Source organism: Lactuca saligna, chromosome 5 (genome assembly GCF_052625555.1).
Source record: "Lactuca saligna cultivar CGN05327 chromosome 5, ASM5262555v1, whole genome shotgun sequence".
In the NCBI taxonomy this organism is placed as follows: domain Eukaryota; kingdom Viridiplantae; phylum Streptophyta; class Magnoliopsida; order Asterales; family Asteraceae; genus Lactuca; species Lactuca saligna.
The window spans coordinates 161,802,649-161,826,512 of record NC_136421.1 but is presented as its reverse complement, the minus strand read 5'-3'; the positions used below and the strand labels follow the sequence as shown (position 1 = coordinate 161,826,512).

Sequence of the window (23,864 nt, the reverse complement as noted above, 5' to 3'; positions counted from 1 at the left end):
TCTTTCGATGGGGGCCTGAGCAGCAGGCAGGGCCGGCCCAATACATGGGCCGCTTGGGCTTAGGCCCAGGGCATCAAAGTTTTTGGGGCATCAAATAGTTCCAGCTGTATCTATATTATATATAAGGATGGACCAATAAAAATAGCCCATATCTTTGTGCTCCATATCTTTGTGTTTACTGATGGAAAGAGATTAGGGAAAAAAAGAGGCGCCAAAGCTAGACATAGCAACATAGAGAAACGAAACGTCCCATGGTGCCTAGAAATTGTTGTCCACGAGGTAATCAAATCCTATTAACCTGTAATACGTCTCTGTCTCTTTCTCTAATAAATAGAAAGTAAGAACAGATGTTGATATTGTTGTTTAATCGGTTCTTCATTGTTAGAGATATAGGGATTCTGAAAAGTGATACTGATGCATCAATTCTTAATTTTTGATTTAGTGATGTTGGCGTGATTGTATTTTGTTGGTCGCTGGCTGTTTTAGTGCTTCAGATTTATCCTCTAACTATATTTATTCTGGATATTGCAGTTTCAAAATCATTTTGGGTAAATTTAGTCTCGAAATCTATTTATTTCTTATCTATTTGATGTATTCTCTATCTGATTTCCACTGCTTATTATTTGAAATCTATGTTTATTTAGGTTTGTTTCAAAAATCTCTTTAACTTCTTATTCATCTGATTTCTTCTCTACTTCTATACAGGAAAAGTTAATCATAGTCTGAAAGATTAATCGTTCATCTGAAATCTGTTTGACTTCTTATTCATCTGTTTGACTTATGGTTAAGTTTTGTTATCGAAATCAGTGTTTATTTACTTTTTTTAGAAATCTTATTTGTTTCTTATATATCTTATTTCATCTTTGAGACTTATGGTTATTGGTTTTTTTGTTTTTGATTTCTCTATTGTTTCTGAAATCGGATTTGGGTGGTTTGGCTACTAATTTCATTATTGTGAAGCAGGAGCTATATTTTTGAGTTCTGACTTTACTACCTAAAGATCCGTCCTTATCAAATTTCTGATTTCTAGAGGCTGCCTAAAGATCGTTTCTTATCAGGATGTATCTCTGAAGTATGATGATGCAAGAAATATTGAATGTATTAACAATTTTAAGTATTGCAAATGATTTTTGTTAAAATATTGATTATTATGAAAGAGTAGATGTTTTTATTGTTTTTTTATTTTATATATATATATATATATATATATATATATATATATATATATATATATATATATATATATATATATATATATATATATATAAAAGGGCATAAATTTTTTGTTTTGCCCCGGGTAGTAAAAAACAATGGACCGGCCCTGGCAGCAGGCAGCGTTTGAGACTTTGAGATAGAGATTGTGCGAAGCGCCAATCTTAGCCCTGCCAGAGGGGGTAGAGGATCTTGTTGTATACTGTGACGCGTCCATTTCAGGGTTGGGCGCGGTGCTGATGCAAATAGGGCATGTCATCGCCTACGCTTCGAGGCAGCTGAAGCCTCACGAGGCGAACTAACTGACGCAGGATTTAGAGCTGGGGGCGGTTGTCTTCGCCCTTAAGATTTGGCGGCATTACCTCTATAGAGTCCGATGTACCATTTACACGGACCATAAGAGTTTGAGATACCTCATGGACCAGCCGAATCTGAACATGAGGCAACGATGGTGGTTGGATATGGTAAAGGATTATGACTGCAAGATCCTTTATCACCCACGGAAGGCCAATGTGGTGGCCGATGCGCTTAGCCGCAAGGCGGCACCGATCAGAGATGTGTGTATGAGGATGACGGTGGTGACCCCACTGTTAGATCAGATACGGGAGGCTCTGCAGGAGGCTATGAAGGAGGAACATCGGAAGAGCGAGCGTATAGTGCGTCAGGTTTCCTCCTTCGATTATGATAGCCGAGGATTATTGACACTACACCGTATGGTGTGGGTACCGTATCACAGGGGTATGCGTAAGGTTCTACTGGAGGAGGTGTACAAATCCCGATTCTCCATTCATACCAGGGCGATGAAGATGTATAGGAATCTTCGTATGGATTATTGGTGGCACTGCATGAAGCAGGATGTGGCATGGTACGTAGAGCGATGCTTGACCTGCAGGAAGGTCAAGGTCGAGCATCAGAGACCACACAACAAGATGCAGCCGTTGGATATCCCGTTATGGAAGTGGGAAGATATCACGATGGATTTTATCACCAAACTTCCCAGGACTGCACAGGGAGTGGATTCTATATGGGTCATCGTGGATCGGTTGACCAAGAGTGCTCACTTCATACCGATCAAGGAGAGTATCTCGGCAGAGAAGTTGGCCGATATCTACATCCGAGAGGTGGTGGTGCGGCATGGAGTGCCAGTCTCTGTGATTTCGGATAGAGACGTATGGTTTACTTCCAGGTTTTGGAAGAAGTTCCATGACGAACTAGGTACTCGTCTGCATTTTAGCACCGCTTTTCACTCGAAAACAGATGGTAGAGCAAGTGGACCATCCAGACTCTGGAAGATATGTTTCGGGCATGTGTGTTAGACTTCGGTGGTAGCTGGGATACTTATCTTCCTTTGGTTGAGTTCTTATACAACAACATCTACCACATGAGCATTGACCGTCCTCCTTTCGAGATGTTGTATGGGAGAAGGTGCAGGACCCCGATATGTTGGGGAGAAGTTGGCAAGAGGGTCATGGGGAGCACCTAAGTGGTGCTCAAGATGACCGAGAGGATTTAACAGGTTCGGAGTAGGCTTCAGACTGCTCAGAGTCGGCAGAAAAGTTATGCCGACAAGTGCCGATCAGACCTGGAGTTCCAGGTCGGAGATATGGTTCTCCTAAAGGTGTTGCCTTGGAAGGGCGTCATCCGATTCAGAAAGCGGGGCAAGTTGGGACCCAGGTACATTGGACCCTTCAGGGTTCTGGCCCGGGTGGGCAAGGTGGCGTACCGGCTGGATCTGCCAACCAAACTCAGTCAGATCCGCAACACCTTCCACGTCTCGCAGCTGCAGAAATTCCTGGTGGACGACTCAACGGTGGTGCCTTTGGAGGATATTCAGGGTGATGACAGCCTGAATTACATTGAGCGGCCAGTAGCAATCCTCGACCGGAAGTCAAAGGATCTGAGGAACAAGAGGGTGGAGCTAGTAAAGGTGCAATGGAAGCACTGGAAGGGTTCAAAGTGGACTTGGGAACCAGTAGAAGAGTTGAGGGAACACTATCCCGAGCTTTTCCAGGAGCGAGTGGCAGACTTCGAGGATGAAGTCTAAAAAAAAGGGGGGGGGGGGGGGGGGGGAGATTTGTAGCACTTGGTTCCTGGTATGTATTTTAATCTAAGTATTTTTGCATTTTTAGCTGGAACTCAGCGAGTTGCAGGCCTGACATGCCGAGTAGAGGCGCGATATCGAGCACGTTTGAGTTGGCAACTCGACGAGTCCATATCCTGGACTCGGCGAGTCCGCTTGTCTGGATGAAACCCTAACTTTAAGGGTTTGCACCCTATTTAAACCCCTTTATGCGCCCCAAGCTCGCCCCTTTCACTCTCAGAGCACCCTTTGATAAACCCTAACCCTCCCCTTTGTGATTTGAGTGTTTGTGTGCTTTTCCTTGAAGTTTGAAGAAGAGAAGGTGTAACGATGAGATTTTCATAACAAATTTTTCATTTCTCAACAACCAAATTTATGTAAAAACATTCTCAAAAGTATTCAACAATAGTTATCAAAATATAACATATCCCAAGATCGCAAAAAATGAAATCCTTTCTCTAATGTTTACGCGTCACGCCGACACCTTTCCTCGGTCCTCGCTAGTACATGAGACACAAAAGACAACAGTTGTAAGCATAAAAGTTTAGTGAGTTCCCCAAAACACCACATACAACACATATGCCACTCGAGGCTACTGTACAACCCTCCGGTCGATGTGTCTCAGCGGGACCCTCCAGTCCCATAGCTCGTTGGACCCTCTGGTCCGGTCATAGCTCGTTGGGCCCTCTGGCCCGGTCTGAGTCGTTGGACCCTCCGATCTGGTCTATATCGTTGGACCCTCCGGTCCAGTCTATACAATCATATAACATACAAATAACACATAACACGTAAATTCACATATTCTCATACATAGCACATAAGACCCTCCGATCCACATAAATACCACTCTAGGTAACGTATAGTGAGAAGACTAACCTCGCGTAGCTCGATGACTTGTAAATCTCGGAAATCTCGAACTCCGTGGGATAAGATCTAGCCTCCGCCTAATCATATGGAATAAACACTCGAGATCAACACATTTCCCAAGGCTAGACTATCCTTTCTCTTAATACTCTCATGAGGGTAAAAGACCATTTTACCCCTCACATGGCTCACATACCCTAAAGTTGACCAAACCCTAAAAGTCAACAAAAATCAACCCTTCGGGTTACGCTGCGCATACTAAATATGTGTTGGATTAATGTCTAAGTCCATAACTATAATTGGTAAGGCTTGACCCGACCCGGCATGGTCTATTTGGGTTGCATGGCATCATGCACTTGGATAGACTATAATGAGAGAAATAAGACACTTATGGTTATTAATATATTATAAGTTCTAGTATATTAATAATAAGAATAATAAGATTATTTAATTAGTATTGATCAAGAATTAATCTAGGATTAATTAAGTGATCAAAAGAAGACTAATTAAATATATGAGTTGATTGTGTAAATCATTCATACTTATATAGTGGGCTAATGCTCCATGGATTATCTAGTTGGGCCAAAACCCATATGATGCTCCATGGATGCTCCATGGTGTATTTGAACCCATGGATCCAAGGAAATGGAAAGTCATGAAAATTAGAGTTTACCCTAATTGTATAACTATATAAGCATCTTATTCTTGAGGAAAATCGGCCACTAGATTATTCTAGAGAGGGCTAGCCGATTTCATGAAGTGTAGAATTCTCTCTAAGTTATTCCAAGTGTTTATGGTGTTGTGTGAACCATTTGAGGTGTCACACTTGGGGCACTAGGCACTCAAGCTTCATGAAGACATTCTACATCAAAGAGGTATGTATTCTATCTTGTTATATTGATAGTTTTGTATGCTAGATTAGGATAATACCTTGGATGTTCATATTTGCATGTATAATAGAGAAAACATAGATCCAAGGTATTTAGGGTTGCATGTACACTTAGGAGTGTTAGAATGCTCATAACCCAACAGTGGTATCAGAGCCTAGGCTTGTTTTCTTGTTATACTTGCAAATGGAGCTGAAAAATCGAGTTTTGATGCTGTCAGCCCAGCAGACTCGCCGAGTCCACGAAGGGACTCGACGAGTCCAAGGCAAAATGCATCTAACTCGCCGAGTTTTGTTCATGCACTCGACGAGTTGGACCCCAGGCATCATATTTTCGAGTTTTTTGGCTAGAAATGGACTAGGAACATTACCCTAAAATGTTTTTGAACTTATAAACATGTTTTTGATGTGGTAATGTTCATGCTAATCCAGTTTCAAAGATAATTGTCAATAGATTCATGTTTTGTATTAGTTTAAAGGTTACACTAATTACATGAAAAAGTTTGATTTGAATTATCTTGTTCTTATGAGTTGCTTAGATTAATAGAAAAGTTAATTGAAATAGTTGTTTTCAATCCATTTTAATCTAAGAGTTGAGTATAAAATGTGTTTGTGTAACTTGTCCTCAAGTTACATGAAGAGTCACATTAAAGACTCATAAAACTCATAAAAGTTGGCAATGGTTACAAAATGAAGAGTCTTGTGTCATTAAATATTTTATTTTATGACTCCATAACTTGTCCTCAAGTTATAGAAGTTCAAGAGTCACTTCATTAAAGTGTAAAAGTGTAACCTTAATTAATTCCATAAGTTATAAAAATAAAGAAAAGTTAATTCTTTTATTAGTTTAAAGTCTTCCATAAGTTATGGAACTTGAAGAGTTTTTGGATTAAAACTACTTTAAACACATAAGTTATGGAATTAATTAGTTTTGAATAGTTTCAAAACTTGCCCTCAAGTTTTGGAATTTGTAAAGTTTTCTCTTATGAATACTTTAATTCCAAGTTAGTCCTTGGAATTTTAAAAGTTAAAATTCAACCCTTATACTTTATAATATTATAAGTTAATAATATATATATGTATAAGAGTAAAGTCAGTCTTACCTCTAGTACGCCTCATTCACGAAGCCGGACTATAAGGTGGGTATAAGGTTGTTGCCTATAAAATGGCAACTTAATGGGTGTCCACTCTCACCCACCGCTTGCTTGACTGGTGGAGGGTCGTTAGCCGAACGGGTTTGACAGGACTATAATTCTCCCTTCATTAAAAGTATTAATGATAAATACTAAGTAACTAAACTCTTAATAATTCCCAATCTTAGTTACTTAGGAAAAATGTGAATAAGGTGCTAATCCATGAAATTACACTTTACACTTTGTCTAAGTCGTTAGTGGAGCGTGTGTGGTTAACCGGCACACTAACTTGGACTTAACAAGGTAGGTAAAGGGTGACTTAATGTTTATCATAGTATCGATGGAGCGTGTGTGGTTAACCGGCACATCGATTAAGGGGTAAACACTTAAGGGTACCAAGTAATTTGCATGGTTACTTCACACCTTGTTTTGTGATCCTCGACATCCCAGTCACAAAACCTGAAGGGCACACTCGAGATTGAAACATGCCATTGAACAGTTCAATGAATCTCAAAGATCTAGGAGTTTCAAATTCAATTAAAACCTAATAATACATTTCGTTTATCTTGGTGGAAATTGGTGAATCGTCATTCACCTACCTTCAAATATTTTATAGCTTGGATTACGGCATACCTCTTCTAAGTTATAAAATAGGTTGTTGGGTCCTAGCCTTAATATTTCATATTGGGTGTCATATTAAGGACTTTAAGATCAACTATCTTGAATATCTCCCAAAAACATGTCTGGTTTAGACATTTATGATCTTCACAAATCTCTTGAAACAAGCTTTCCTAATGAAGATGATGTCCCATGGATATAATACTTCTTTCTCCTCCTCCAATTATTCTCCCTAACCCACAAGTTCTTGAAATGTTTAAGGTCACTCAAGACCTATTGGCAAGGCAAGGTCTATGTGTGGTCACATCTTGGAGATGTAGTCACATATTGACAAGCCGGGAGAGTTGGGTGTCAAAGTCTTGAGAAAGTTGGTGGTTCAACTACTTTCTAAGTCACATAGTGAGTTCTTTTGGAACACCTATGAAACAGACTATGACAAGACCCTTAATGATCCTATCTATTTGCTAAGATCAACTTCCTGAAACTTTATGGACATTGACAATTGTGACACTGGAAGTATAGAAAAAGCATTATCCTCCCAAGGAAAGGGGTTGACCATAGTCAACTCGGTTGAACAAATGGTAAAGAGAAAAGCTAAGTCTGTGATAGTCCCGTGTACCATTATCAAAGGGTCCATATGTTTATATTGCCAAAGGAAGGGTCATTAGTTGTGAAGCTGCCAAATTTACCTAAGGATGTTAAAGTCAATAAGTTTGACTCTACTTCAGGTAAAGTCCACTATCTAACTCTGTTAAGTTTCTATTTTCAGATTCCTGATACATGATGTGACTGGCTCACATGGTAATGTTTTAAGAATCAAAGGAAAAGTGAAGGAACTTAAAGAAAGAATATGCTGAATCTGATCGCATAGATGGATTTCTATCGCGTAGTTTGAAGATCGGATTCTTGAGCTACTTCTTCGGAGTTATGAGGTATTGCTTAGGAATAGATAACAACAAGTTTTCATATGGATTGCAAGGATAATTTTTTCCGCATAGTTTTAAAATAAAAGAAAATTTTTTGATTTTATTTATTTTAAAATATCCTTACAATGGCATTTGAGGAAAAATTGTTGCTTATATGATTCCATTAATAGCAAGAGTGGAAATATGAAATTGACTCTTTCATTTGTGGTAATGTCTAAATTTGCCAAATAAGGAAAGTTTCTCATCATCCAAGTCTCAATTGGACCGGAACTTGGAATCATGCAAGGTGTATAGCATGATGAATGAGAACTTTCAAGTATTGGAAGAATTAAGACTAATTACTTGGTCACATGGATGTGTGAGTCAAGTAATGGACTAAGGGATCGAGTACATAGTCATATGCACTGATTAAGTCCACCACAAAAGATCAATAAGATTATTCGTCATAATTTACTAAAGTTCAGTAGATATGGTTATACTTACAAGCTTAAGTGTAATTCTGAGACATTGGAAAAGGTTCCAATGTAAGGCAGAGCGAATAAGAAGAATCAAATTAGGCAGAAGGATAAAAGTTTCTCAAATCTGAAAAGATGGGAGAGTACTTTAGTATCAGTTTTTGTGATCATCTTAATGATTAAGAAACCATATCAAAATTAGTTCTCTAAGGAAGTCTTAGTGCATTCTTATGACTAAGAAGAAGGGATCTTGAATTGTTGAAATGGTTAAATCAAGAAGATGAGTCGTACTTCATTCCAATACAAGTCTTAGAGTCATACTCCAAGATTGTAATTTGAGTGACATGTCTTAAAGAAGGTTTAAAAACACTTATCAAATGTAAGAGTAAAAGTTTCCTACTCTTGTACATTTGAAATTGGTAAGTTGTGATGTTTTGGATAAAACAAAGACCAACTTAGGCCAATTGTGTGAAGTGTTTGTCTTGATTAGAATCCGCACTATCTCTTGGATGTTTGACAAGGGAGTCTTATAGGTCAAGAGGACAGTGGGAGTCTTAAAGGTCTTGAAAGTCTCAAGAACTAATCAAGAATAAAACCTAAAGTTCTTCACTCGCACACGACTTGAGGTTTATAACCTATCGTGTTGACATAGTCTGTGCCTATTCCAGTTAAAGTTGAGTTCTTAGAGTTCTCAATTGGTTGCACAACAACTTGGAAGCAATGGCAGACCCTTGAGCTGCCAGGTGGCAAGAAGTTAAGATTGAGTTCAGTCCATATGAGTTTGGATTTTTCATTATCCTTGTCTTGTGACTATGGTTTTGACAATTCACATGGATAAGAACACATACACCATTAAATCTAAGTGTCATAAGGTTTCTCTCCGATTCATGAAAAATGATGGTGAGGAAACACTTTCACTAAGTAGTTTTTAGTTAGATAGCAATTGTGATATTTGCATTCTCAAAGTCGTTAGTGGAGCGTGTGTGGTTTACCTTCACACTAACCTGGACTTGTGAGAAGTGGCAAAAAGATCTAAGCATTATGATTACGGCATCCCTCTTCATAATTGTTTAGACACACAAGTGTGCTATCTAAGGGAAGGTGTATGATTTTGATAAAGTCTTATCAAAACAATCTAGTATCAGAAATCTGAACTTTGGTAAGAAAGTCAATAAAGTATTGATTTCTAGAAGTCGAGCTTTCTGAGTACATGTCAAAGCTAGTAGGAGCATAAGTGTTATGCTAATAATCATCATGTTAGTGGGAGCATGATAATTATGATAAGTATTGCAAGTTAGCAATGTTAATTATAGAAAACAAAAGGTTTCAATTAGAAAAAGTTGTTTTGCTATAATTAAGGGAGAGGAAATTATACTTCATCTCAAATCTATAAGCTTAGATCGTGAGGTTTTAATCATTTAGTCAAGGGTATATATGAATTTCATGTTGGAATGGCTCAACATAAGGAAATTCTGTATATGGGTCGATTATTTGCGTTCTAAAATTCGATTATGATTACGGCATCCCTTTTCATAATCTGAATTATGAGAACTTGGCAAATAGAAATGGAAATGTTATAGCAAAAGACTGGTTTAGTCTTTATGTGAGACATCATGAATCGTGTCCCATATGCTTCGGATATAGGATCGATTACATGTGCTATATTCATCCCTTCTAAAAGTTTCCAAATGCCTGGGGAATTAAGAAGGGAAAAGGTTTAGAACTGGATATGACTAAAAGGATTAAACAATTGTCGAGGACAATCTAAGGTTTACCAAAGATTGGTTTCTCAAGGACAATTGGAAGTATAGTGATAATTCTGGAAGGACCATATTGACCTAATCTGTAAGGAGGCAACTCTTGTTCAGAAGTGATAGTCAAAATGGAATCTGGAAATGTTTCAAAGTTAGAATTTTCAATCTGTGTAAGATTAAGGAAACTTAATGCAAGAAGGATGTTTCCAAGGAGTTGATCTCCTTTGGAATGCTCTGTAATGATTGTTGTCAAGTCTTTCTGACTTTGTGCATAATCATTACGAGAGGATCAATGCATATAAGTTTAGAATCTAACAGATTTCAGTAAGTGACATGAATTTGGAATTCTTGCATTTGCAGTAAGGATTTGGGAGTGTGAAAAGAGAATCATATTGAAGTTATGTTCAATTGATCTAGTTCACAAAGTAAAGATCATAGACAAACATAGTATGCATACTTGGTGTATGGCATGACTAGTGTTTAGAAAACATAGTGTACATGCTTGGAGCATGGGACAACTATTGTTTTTAAATTCAAGAATAAAGTTGATAGCTAAAACAGTATACAATGAATAATGTGTAATCATATGGTGATAAATAAAAGGTGTTTTATTTATGTTCATAGGTTTTGATACCATATTGGATTCAATTATTATTGTGTTTCACTTTGCATGTTTTGACTTCCCAGATAAACTAGGTTATTCTTCCGGAATAACTAAGTTATTCAAACCATCCACAGTCGGTCATATGTTGGAAGTAGATATGAATTAAGACTGTCATGGGTTGGCTTGTAGAGGTCTAAGGTGTTGGACAAATGGCTACAACACTCATGAGTGCTCATAAGTTTTGAGTATTGGATTCAACCCGCGCTCATTGGAATCACTTCATCGATTTTATCACGAGTGATCATGAGACGATAATATCTTATATTCTTCAAACATAGAGATATGAGTTGTTACTATGAGTTGCTTGTACATTGATTGCACGAAACCACATTTGGTAACTCGGTGCTATAAAACATGCCTTTGTGTATGATTCAACAAGTAGTAGAACAAGCCATATGAGTCGAAGTTTATCCATTCCTTTTACCTTCGGGATAAAAGCGATATCTGTGGGCCCCTCGATGATTTGATGATGACAAATGGAAGTGCTCGGCCGGGCCAGGACTGATTTGATTTGTTCAATTAGTCAGTCGTCATAAATCGGAAATCGGAAATCAACAAATGGACAGAGAGAATGATTATAATCCATGTCTCAGTCCATATGATATCTAGAATAGAGGAATATATGATCCCTTATCTAATGGACAAGTCATCGACAAAGGTCAGAGTTCATCGACAAGGTCAGAGTTCGACAGAAGCTTTTGAGAGCTACGATTGCCAGTTGGTTCCTGAAGTCATACGCAATAATAGTTTTAGATTTATCCAAGTGGGAGACTGTTGGATTAATGTCTAAGTCAATAACTATAATTGGTAAGACTTGACCCGACCCGGCATGGTCTATTTGGGTTGCATGGCATCATGCACTTGGATAGACTATAATGAGAGAAATAAGACACTTATGGTTATTAATATATTATAAGTTCTAGTATATTAATAATAAGAATAATAAGATTATTTAATTAGTATTGATCAAGAATTAATCTAGGATTAATTAAGTGATCAAAAGAAGACTAATTAAATATATGGGTTGATTGTGTAAATCATCCATACTTATATAGTGGGCTAATGCTCCATGGATTATCTAGTTGGGCCAAAACCCATATGATGCTCCATGGTGTATTTGAACCCATGGATCCAAGGAAATGGAAAGTCATGAAAATTAGAGTTTACCCTAATTGTATAACTATATAAGCATCTTATTCTTGAGGAAAATCGGCCACTAGATTATTCTAGAAAGGCTAGCCGATTTCATGAAGTGTAGAATTCTCTCTAAGTTATTCCAAGTGTTTATGGTGTTGTGTGAACCATTTGAGGTGTCACACTTGGGGCACTAGGCACTCAAGCTTCATGAAGACATTCTACATCAAAGAGGTATGTATTCTATCTTGTTATATTGATAGTTTTGTATGCTAGATTAGGATAATACCTTGGATGTTCATATTTGCATGTATAATAGAGAAAACATAGATCCAAGGTATTTAGGGTTGCATGTACACTTAGGAGTGTTAGAATGCTCATAACCCAACAATATGTACGTTGGGCGTAACCGATACCTTCAGAGAATCGGGGTGTGCCACCCCATACGGTGCACGTACTGGAATTACGCCTGGTGTAATACCCAGTTTCAGTCCTTCAGCTCTTGAGGTCTTAAACAGTTAAGACCCATGTCCAACTTTCAGATCTGACCATTTCTAAGCCTCTTAAACCATAAAGACGATGACTTTAAGCCTTTGCATGGCCGAATAAGTCACTAGCACCCAAAATATTCCATTCTCTAACCCTAGAAGGCATAATACTCAAGCATGACCTCCTATCAACGACCAAGATGGGAACTTTATGGATCTAGACCACAAATACTACTGAAAAGGGACAGATCTCAGACCATGGAGCACCTTACACTCATCAAGTCTCCACCTTTGGGGTTTTTAACCCTAAAAATGGCACATGCAACAACAAACAAAAAGAAGAGGAAAGTTTTGAACTTTATACCTCTAAATGCAGCTCCTTTCTCTATAGATCTCAGATCCAAACTTGCACTTCAAGCTTTTAGTCTCCACAAGCTCCTTTCTTCCTTTTTTACTAACACACCAAGGCACTATTAGCTCCAAGAACACACACACACACTCACTAAGGACGATGGAAGGCTCTCTCTTAGGGTTTTACTCACTGATATGGAGGCTAAGAAATGAGCCTTAGCATCCTTTAAATAGTGCACAAGTCTTATTAGGGTTTTGCATCTGGGCCGGGTACGCCCGACGTAACTATTGGTACGCCCAGCGTACCATAGCGACTCCGTATCTAAAATAAGCGCACGAGTACACACAACGTGCCCCTTTGGTACGCCCAATGTACTCACTTGCAAGGCTTCTTCCACTCAAGGACCAATCATGACCAATTGACAAAGAATAAGGGTGGAATAAATGTACTTGAATCTGGGGGTGTTACAGAAGGAAGGAAGGACCAAGGAGAAGGAGAAGAGCAAGGATCTACAGCTCAATCTAGAGTCCGTTAAGGTATATTTCGGATCTTTCCTGTTGCCATGATGATTTCCTTTTAGAAAGCCCCATTTAAGCCATCTTTACCCATTTCCTAGCTTGATTGTAATATTGAGATCATATTGAGTGGAATGGCCTTTGAATCTAGCTAGGTTTGAGCTTCAAGAGCCCAAATCTACTGCCTTTATAGGGCCATATTGCATGAAGGCCCTAGATCTACTCTTTTAGTGTGTTTTGAGCCTTAAATTTGTCATTGGTGTTTATCTACGCATAAAGTTGGAAACTTTACGTGTTAATCGAGCCCTAAGAACCCAGATCTATAGATGGAATGCACTGGGTTCAAGCTGAATCGAGTATATAGTGATTGCATGCATGCGACTCGGTGAGTCGTTCTTCGGACTTGGCAAGTCGAGTCGCGAGTCCCCGATTTCCCCCTTTTTGAGTTATGCTGAGTGGGATCAGTGAGCTATAAGCGGACTTAGTGAGTCGGAAGCCAGACTCAGTAATGGAGGTACTCGACGAGTCAATGCCCTGACTCGGCGAGTCTAAGGCAATCTTCTTGCCTCAAGAACAGACTCGACGAGTTGTTCATAAAACTCGGCGGGTCATAGACCAGAGTGTTCATCGGATGAAGATGAACTCGACGAGTTGTTCATACAACTCAACGAGTCGAATGAAGGACTATTGGATATCTGTATGGAAGGAGAACTCATCGAGTCAATGCCTAACTCGACGAGTAGGGTCAGGAGTGAGGACAACCGAATGAACAGGGACTCGACGAGTTGGTGAGCCAACTCGGCGAGTCGGGTCAACTGGAAGTTGACCTTGACTTTAACTTTTAACTTGGTTAGGGGTAAAATGGTCATTTTACCCTAAGGACAGTTAGCAGTGTTTGATTGAGTGTTTCGTGGGAATTGCAGCCGGAGGATTTCCGGAGCAGCAGCAACAGACAGACAGTTCCTGCACAGATCAGTAGCTACTTCGAGGTGAGTTACCTTCTAATAGCGGTGGGTCTACGGCCACAATGCCGGCCCACCAATAGGAGCTGTGTGTTAGATGATTGTCTTTGTGATATCATCAAGGTTGGCTACTACCTGATATGTTATATGCTAGCTTGAGGTATTATAGTAGTAGAGTTCGGTTGTTAGGACCGAAGGGTAGTCAGACACCCCAGATACGTCTGACAGTATGTGATGTCATGAATATATGCTAGCGTGTTCTGAGATATGTGTTAGGGGTAGTAGGAGGGGAACAGTCCCCGAGTACGGTTGTTAGGACCGAAGGGTAGTCAAACACCCCAGATATGTCTGATAGTATGTTATGTATTGATATGTGATAGTCGTAGTGGTAGGGGTGAAATAGTCCTTGAGGTTCGGTTGTTAGGACCGAAGGGTGGTCGGCACCCCAGAATGGCCGCACGGGTAGGTCGGGACCTCAGAATAGTCGTACCGGGTAGGTCGGGCACCCCAGAAATGCTGATAAGTATGGTATGTTATATGATTGTGTTGTATGTTACATGATTGTATGGTATGTGGTATGTTGGGGGAACTCACTAAGCTTTGTGCTTACAGTTTTCAGTTTGGTTTCATGTACCTCTTCTTCAAAGGGGAAGGAGCTGGCGTGGTAGCGGTACATCATACACATGCACTATTTTCCGCATTACGAGATTGTTCTGGGATTTGTACTCTGATATGCAGTTGATTTTCGTAGTTGGTTTTTCAAACATGATATATGATTGTGGAATGTCTTGATCAGACAATGTTTATTTACAAATGCTTTTCAAAGTATTGATTTTAAAATTGAAATTTTTTGGATGTAAAAGTTAGGCTGTTACATTAGGGCTATGAATATCGAAGCTGCGATGGAGGTAGGGTAAGAGATGAATATATCTTGGTGTTTAAATGATGGAGGCAGTCAACTGATTCAACCCTAGGTAGAGAGAGAGAGAGAGAGAGAGAGAGAGAGAGAGAGAGAGAGTGAGTGAGAGAGAAGGGGGGGGGGGGGGGAGAAAGAGGGGATACGACAATGGAAATAAGAGTGGGAATGAGAAATTATAGGATTAACCAAAAGTTTCAATTACTGTTATACCCTTATGCCATTTTTAAAGTTACACTTTACTACCAATAGTTTTAGAATTAACATAAATGACCCGTTTGATAATAGCCTTAGATTTGAATATTTAGATGAGCCAGATGTGTTCTCGCGTTCTCAACTTTTTAGGTGTTCTCATTTGATCCTATTCACATACACACACACACACACACACACACACACATATATATATATATATATATATATATATATATATATATATATATATATATATATATATATATATGACAACTTATAAAATTAATGCCCATATGGCTTTCAAATGTTTTATTGCAATAAGGTTACATCTTACATTGTGGATACATTTGTACACAGGACCCTTTAGACTTGGTTTGACCCTAATTTTTCTAGTTGTGACAAACTCTCTTTAATCTTATGGTTTTCAAACAGTTGAATGATACCTTATGTTTTCAGGAAAAGGGTTTTAAACGTTTAATCTATTTTTCTTGAAAAACTAGTTTGAAATTTGAGACGTTACAAGTTGGTATTAGAGACTTAGTTTGATGTATTCGAAAGAAATTTACATGTATCATTAAACATTGGACTATGGACAATGACACACTATGAACATGCAAACTTAATCACTTTTTAAGTGTTTAACTAATTTTTATAATAACTTTTAAGTTTCAATACATCTAAAAGCTGAAATCAAATAATAGTGTCATTTGAAACTTGTAAATAAAAATATGTTTATATGATAAAATGACCACTAATGAATATTAATAATATTTGAAATTCATATTATGATAAAGAATCAAGAATCAAGAGTGAAAGATAAAATAAATAAATTAGTTATATTATATAGGGAAAAGATGAAAGATTAGATATATGTGTAATTATTTATCTTGAACAACATTCGTATCTTTTTTATATGATTTACATAAGTAAATCTTTTTTTTTGTCTGTCTGTCTAAGGAAAATACTTTTGTTGTAATATAAATTTAGTATGGAACAGTTCCAAAGTAGGACGTGGTGACATTTTTACAAATGGCTTAAATTTTGATTATAAAGAGATAAACTTACGTAGATAGTCATATTTATGCTCATCATTTTTGTGACTATCTAATAAATATTTTTCAAATTCATATTAATAAAAAATAAATTATCGTAACATATAAAAAAAAGATTAACCACAGCTAGGGGTGCGGTTTGGTGCGGTTTTTACTCAAAACCAAACCGAAAACCGCAACTTCAGTTTTTTGAAGTTTAGAAACCGTATAATTCGGTTTTTATGCGGTTTTTTGTCATTTTTTTTACCTTTTGTTTTTTTGCGGTTCAGTTTTTATGATACCACTACATTTTGGTTTGAAATCAAATGACATAATCATTCATCCAACAAGCTTTTAATACTTGAAAATAATACAAATTAAATATAATATTTGTTTCACCTTTACATGACATAATATCAATTAATATATTCATAAGAATTATACTATGATCGATAGTACTTCATATTTAAATGTTAAAAGATGTCATAACATTATTTATTCTTATAAATATCAATAAATATATGCTTAAAAATATACAATCATTATCTAATAAGAAAAATATTTATATTTATAGAAATTTTAGTTGTCACAAGTCATTTGTTCTTACAAATATATATATATATATATATATATATATATATATATATATATATATATATATATATATATATATATATATATATATATATATATATACGTTCAGGTTCATTTTAAGCCATTCTAATTTTGTGAGACCGTGAGACCAAATCTAAAAATAATTTTAAAATGCAAAATAAATGGAAAAATCCAAAAATTCTTTTTTTAAATATTATTTTCGGAACTTGAATTAGCTAAAAAAAATTGAAAAAAATAAAAAAAAATAAAAAAAATGCAGTTTTTTTTTTAAAAAATACGTAAAATATTTTAAATAGAATATTACACTGACATATTCTAAAAAATAATTTTAAAAGGAAAAATAAATGGAAAAATCTAAAAATTCTTTTTTTAAATATTATTTTCGGAACTTGAATTAACTAAAAAAAATAAAAAAAATCCTATTTTTTATGAAAAATATGTGAAATATTCTAAATAGAATATTACACTGTACATATTCTCAAAATAATTTTAAAATGCAAAATAGATGGAAAAATCAAAAAAATTCTTTTTTTAAATATTATTTTCGGAATTTGAATTAACTAAAAAAAATTAAAAAAAAATAAAAAAAATACGTCTCACGGTCTCACAAAATTAGACCGTCTCACATGAATCTAATATATATATATATATATATATATATATATATATATATATATATATATATATATATATATATATATACATACAGTGTGGTTTTGTTTTTACGGTTTTTTCAAGACTAGAAACCTCACCGCACCGAACATTTTTGATTTTTTACAAAACACAAAACCACATCGTCAGTTTTTATTTCGGTTTCGATTTTTCGATTTTTGTTATACTGTTTTTTCGGTTTCAGCTTCGGTTTTTACACCACACCAAAGTGCCCTTACCAAACAAGAGGTAAAAAACTTGCTTAGAAAATTTTACCACAATGAAACTGTTAAACGGTATAATTCTAAACAGATCAATCAGGCTGCCTCGGATCTGATTCTTAACTTGCACAGAATATTTCCCTACAAAGGGTTGTTGAATATAGAGAGCGAGAGAATCAGCAAGTCGCCATTGATTCTTGTACCTTATTCCCAACACCATATCCCGTAACTTCATAATTGATAAGGGAATCACAGAGAGTGAACAACCTGTGGTCATAGATTCAATCCAGAAATGATGCATGCCATAAACGCAGTACAGTTGATACGAATGGTGACGAGTCCCAGTAGCAATTCGATGTTAGGAGCAGAGATTGAATTCGGATCGGCGATGTTCTACGTTTACGTTGGCATCTCGTGTTTTCTAGTCATCTTTGCCGGCATCATGTCCGGACTTACCTTAGGATTGATGTCTCTTGGTCTCGTCGAGCTCGAAATCCTCCAGCGTAGCGGCACTCCTGTTGAGAAAAAACAAGCAGGTTTTCGATTCATTAATTCGTACTTAATTCTTCAATTTCTCCATCTATTTAACGTAATTGATGCCTATTGTGAATTTATGGTTTCCTTCTTCCAGTTTTTTGATGTTTTTTTTTTCCCGACTTTACGACTCAATTTCGGGACCCAATTTGTACACGGATTCAATTTAACTTGTACAAGAACGTTTTGAGTAGGACTAATCTCCATATGGATCACATTAGCTATGATTCTGTTGAAATAATTGTAAATTAGCTTTTTGTTTACCTTTATGATTCGAGGCATCTGACCTTTTTTAATTAGAACTCTGTGATTTTGGAACTGAGCTTCTATGTATTTAACATGATGTCAATGATTTCTAGTGGAACAAACCTTTTTTTAGATCAAGTATTACCTTTTCACTTTATTAAAACTATTTCCTTTTTTATATCAGCATTTATGATCTTTTTTAGAGTGCTCAAAAGCTGTAGAAACTGTTTCTATACATGGCAATGGTATTCATTGACTTCTCATATTGGTTTTATGCAACATTATCTTCTTCTCCAGCTGTCATATTTCCAGTGGTTCAGAAACAGCACCAACTTCTTGTAACATTGCTTTTATGCAATGCAGCTGCCATGGAGGTAATATATTAAAGATTTTAAATGGTTTTTATAGAATTAGATCAACCTTTTTTTCTCAAAAGATGTGGTAGGTTAATTTTATAATTTACATGGTTTGTTCTATTGCAAATCTGCAGGCCCTTCCAATATACTTAGACAAGATATTCAATCAAGTTGTTGCAATAGTTCTTTCTGTAACTTTTGTCCTGTTTTTTGGAGAGGTAACTTAGAAAAATCAGATTTTGGATTCTTTTTTCTTCTTTGTTTTTCTTCTTCATGAATCATGAATCATGAATATGTATATAGCTTTTTTTACCATTTATTTTCCATTACAGGTGATTCCACAAGCAGTGTGTACTAGATATGGACTTGCTATAGGTTCTAGTTTTATCTGGCTTGTGCGTGTTTTGATGATAGTTTGTTATCCAATTGCTTACCCTATAGGCAAGGTAAATTTTAGGATTAAAGGCAAGAAATAGCAATGTACTTTCATTCACATGTTCATTATAGCATCCTACTTTTGTTTTTCCTATTAATACATTGTACTTTGATAAGAATCAAATTAGTAGTACAATGTTGTAATACAGAGAAACAAAAGTAGGATGCTATAATAAGCCAAATATGGAAGTATGTTGCTATCTTATGTATATATACATTCTAGTTTTTATTAAAATGTTGGAGCTTATGTTTTAAACTTTTTTGTGATTCAAGATGCTTGATTTGGTTTTGGGACATAATGATGCTTTATTTAGAAGAGCTCAGTTGAAAGCCCTTGTTTCAATCCATGGCCAAGAGGTTAATACTTAATACTTAATACTTAATTCTAATCATTTAAGCATGTAGCAATATAAATTTTTTTTTTGATGAAATTTTATTTTGGAATCCTTTTTATGCAATGAATAACATCATGAGTCTATTGCAGGCAGGAAAAGGAGGTGAACTGACTCATGATGAGACCACAATTATCAGTGGAGCACTTGATTTAACTGAAAAGGTATCATGTGAAATAAACTTACAGTTTATATTATAACATTGTGTTTTCTTGATCTTAAATTGCCAGTTATAAAATTTGATTGTTCATATACTATCTGTAAGATTGTTGTTTTGTAAGCAATAAGGTATCTGGATTATGAATTTGTTATCTTTCATGCCTCTGGTTTTTGTTTTTCTTCATTTTCTTGTTTTTATGATGTAAATTGTCACTTTCTTTTCAATGGAGAATTTCTCAAAGTAATCATTGATTTGTCTGATCAGACTGCAGAGGAGGCTATGACACCAATCGAGTCAACTTTTTCATTGGATGTCAATTCAAAGTTAGATTGGTGAGTTTTGTACTTTTGTTCATGTACATTATTATATTTGTTTCTTATAATTTTTTCTTCTTTTGACAATTATTAAGCTTGCACTAAAAAAGCAGCATATTTTTTTCTCAATACCTTTCCAAATGTTAGCTAGAGGTCTACTCTCGATTTCTAGTCTATGCAAAAGACATGAATGCCCTCATACCATCATCGCTAAATGAAAACCAAAAGGTCTTCTAGTTGTGTAGCTTATAAATTTTGTGGAATTTTATCGCATTTCTGACTATTTAGTATTTATTCTCCCATAAATTAGTTCACATGGATTATTGATTTCCTTTTGTTTTGAATATGTTAGGGAAGCAATGGGAAAGATTCTTGCAAGAGGTCATAGCAGAGTTCCTGTTTACTCTGGAAACCCAAGAAATGTTATTGGACTTCTATTGGTAACTTCTCACTCTCCTTTACTGATTATTATCATTTAAATGCAACAAAAATAGCAACAAACCTTCATTGATTTATTTAATAATATAGCACATCCTACTTTCATTATACTTAAAAAATCAATCAAACTATAGCAATGTCAACCAGATAGATTTTTCAAAGTAGATGTTTTTATAAGAATGAAAAACTAAAACTATAATGTTATAGAAATAAATGAAAGCAGGGTGCTATTTCTTGCTATAACACACAAAGCATCTCCTGATTTTTATCATTGTTTGAGGTGTAGGTGAAGAGTCTTCTTACTGTAAGAGCAGAAACAGAGACTCCAGTAAGTGCAGTTTCCATTAGAAGAATTCCAAGGTTTGCATCTTCTTAAACTCAAAAAGACATAAATGCCCTCCTCATCCTCATCCTCATCCTCATCCTCAATCAATCAATCATGATATTCTTTTTTTCTTTTCACAGGGTTCCAGCTGACATGCCACTATATGACATACTGAATGAGTTCCAAAAAGGAAGTAGTCATATGGCAGCTGTAGTCAAAACTAAAGGGAAAAACCAAAAACCTCCTACACTTGAAGAAGAACCAAAAGAGAGTGATAATGTAACAATTGATGTGGAACCACGAACTTTTGCTAAACAAGGAGATGTTGGAACAAATGGAGTGCCTTATTTAACTGAAGACATTGAAGAAGGTGAAGTCATTGGTATAATCACTTTAGAAGATGTATTCGAGGAGCTTCTTCAGGTTCTTTTCTTGCTTCCTTTACCTATAATTTGAATGCTTAATACCCATGTGTGGTTTAAACTTTAAACTTTAAAGTATCTACCTGCTTTTTAAATTTTAAATACATGGTAAAATTTTCTATCAATGCAGGAGGAGATTGTAGATGAGACTGATGAATATGTTGATGTGCATAAAAGGTACATTAAATTTAAAGAATTATAATATGTTATTTTGTTTTTTTTTATGAAAATAAAAAAACCAACTAATATTTACTTTCCACAGGATACGTGTAGCAGCAGCTGCAGCTGCTTCATCTGTAGCCCGTGCTCCCTCAGTTCGGAGATTAACTGCTATTGCTGTAAGAAATCATGTTTTTTTTTTCTATAATATAAAATATTAGAAAATGTAAATAATAATAATAAGGGTTCTAAGCAACAAATAGCCCTTTTTTCTTTCATTAATCTTTTGCTATGCATACATTTTTATATGTTAATATTATTGCTTTTGGTTGACTTGGATTTGGTGATATTGTTGTTGTTAGGGAGCCCAAAATAAGCAAGGGCAAACTCCAAAGAAGTCGAATGAGGATGATTCATCTTCGTCAAAATTTCAAAAGGCTCTCGTTGAGCCTTTTCTTCGAAAAGAGACATAAAATGGTCAATTGGTCAAAGCCTTGTAAAAGGCTTTTTTTGTGTGCGTGGGAGGGATATATATATATGTCATTAGCCCCTAATGGTTAAATTATAAGAAAGGTTTGTGAATTTGTTGTGGATGCGGATGCGGATGCACCTTTTTTTTTTTTTTTTTTTTTTCTGTAATGAAGTTAAGGCTGCATATTGTAAATCTAATACCAAGAAATAGTAGAGGGAAAACTTGTTATTAGATCTTGTGTTTTCTATGGTCTCGTTTGTTATGTAGGACTGGACATGGTGGGTTGAACTGCGTTTGACGTGCAATTGGACTGAAACTAAAACTAATACCAATGCGACAAAAATTGCAAAGTTAGGGGGTGTATGGCTTAGCTTTTTAGAGGCCAAAAGTCAGGTTTTCCCGATTTTTCCAAAAAGTTGATTTTCCTTTTATCTAAAATCCAAAAGTAACTTCTAAAAGTTTTTGCCAAACATCTTTTAGCTTTGATCTCTTCCTAAAAGAATTTTTGGCCTCTTAAAAACTAAACCAAACATCCCCTTAGTCTAGTTACTCCCACGTCCCAACTTTTTGGGTGGGATAAAAATTACATTGTTTTCTATGGTTGTGTTTGTTTCGGAGATAAGACTAGGTGAGCTAAATGTGTTGGTTTGTGGGGCTATTTTTTTATTTATGATAATGATGTTTTTGCGTAGGCAACAGGTCGAGAATATATGTCCTATTTTGTTCAATCTTTTTGGATAGGGTAATAACTGCGTTTGTTACACGAAACAAAAATAATTGCATATTTCTCTCATTCAGGCTCATGTCTAATGCATGCCATTGCTACTAAAAGTCGACGTATAAAGTCATATCGTGGGTAACAAATGGGAGTTACATGTGTGGTCAATGTTAGCCAACATTAATATGTTGGCTATTTTGTGTTTTTGGTATCCGTTTAAAAATTATGTGTTTCATGCATGTCGAGATATACAAAAGATAAAAAAAAGAACTTGGTAATTTTGACTATAGTATTAGTTGTGTTTTGCTTTTCAACCGGACGTTGTGTTCACAAAAAACCAATCCTTTTGTTGTGTCTCCACACCCAAATGAGCTTTGACAGAATTATGTGTGTTAGCATAACAAAAATGTTCTTTTCTAAAATAACGTATGGAAGTAGATTGTAAGATTATCCATGTTGGTGTAATGATATTAGTTTTTTAAATGTGTCACGTCAGCTTTATAATTACCATTATTTATATTTTGAGTCGTGTCATGTTATGTTATTTTGAAATTACCCTTTAGTCTTTTTTAGTTCCGTCATGCAATTATATTTATACCAATAATATCAATATTGTTTTAAAAGTAATTTTCACCCACGAATCAAAAAGTACGTTAAACTATTTAAAATATACCTTAAGCATTTAATTAAATAAATTTCATCAACATGTGTAACACGAATATTACAATCTCCAATTTATTTAGTTAATAATTATTAAAACATATAATAAAAATTCTTAGACAAACAATGATATAATAATAAGGGTGTCACTATATGTATCCTCCTCCCATAAATCGTCAAATCATTGGGGGCGGGATACACAAACACTATTACACTCATATAGAGGCATACAAAACAATTTGAAGATTTAAGGGTGGATAATACATATAGAAATTCCTAATAATAATACAACAAAACCCAAGTTGTCGTATGTTAATTAGCCACCAAATTGTGTTCAGTTTTGAAGTTAATTTTTGTTTTACTTTGTTTTTCAGTATTATTTAATAAAGTTTTATCTTTTCTATTTTACTTGTATACTACACACCATGTTTTTTTGTTCAAATAACCTATATGTTTTTGTTTTTGTTTTTCTCATTATATATATATATATATATATATATATATATATATATATATATATATATATATATATATATATATATATATATATATATATATATA

At 35.5% G+C, this 23,864-nt stretch overlaps 1 protein-coding gene across 2 annotated transcripts in view; it reads left to right on the top strand.

Annotated features, from left to right (window-relative positions):
* Nucleotides 1-22,156, top strand: part of LOC144997049 (DUF21 domain-containing protein At4g14240-like) — a 44,784-nt gene extending 22,628 nt beyond the window's left edge. Inside the window, exons 1-13 of one of the 2 annotated variants that reach the window (XM_078956864.1) lie at nt 17,788-18,208; nt 18,750-18,826; nt 18,943-19,026; nt 19,141-19,254; nt 19,517-19,600; nt 19,728-19,799; nt 20,060-20,127; nt 20,462-20,549; nt 20,834-20,907; nt 21,013-21,295; nt 21,425-21,471; nt 21,557-21,632; nt 21,816-22,156. In XM_078956864.1, coding sequence (XP_078812990.1) covers nt 17,965-18,208; nt 18,750-18,826; nt 18,943-19,026; nt 19,141-19,254; nt 19,517-19,600; nt 19,728-19,799; nt 20,060-20,127; nt 20,462-20,549; nt 20,834-20,907; nt 21,013-21,295; nt 21,425-21,471; nt 21,557-21,632; nt 21,816-21,926 — 1,422 coding nt within the window. In that variant the 5' untranslated portion in view covers nt 17,788-17,964 and the 3' untranslated portion in view covers nt 21,927-22,156. Of the gene's footprint in view, nt 1-17,787; nt 18,209-18,749; nt 18,827-18,942; nt 19,027-19,140; nt 19,255-19,516; nt 19,601-19,727; nt 19,800-20,059; nt 20,128-20,461; nt 20,550-20,833; nt 20,908-21,012; nt 21,296-21,424; nt 21,472-21,556; nt 21,633-21,815 lie in introns of those variants that run through there. The other variant, XM_078956865.1, reaches the window with a different exon arrangement.
* The last annotated feature ends 1,708 nt before the right edge of the window (nt 22,157-23,864 follow it).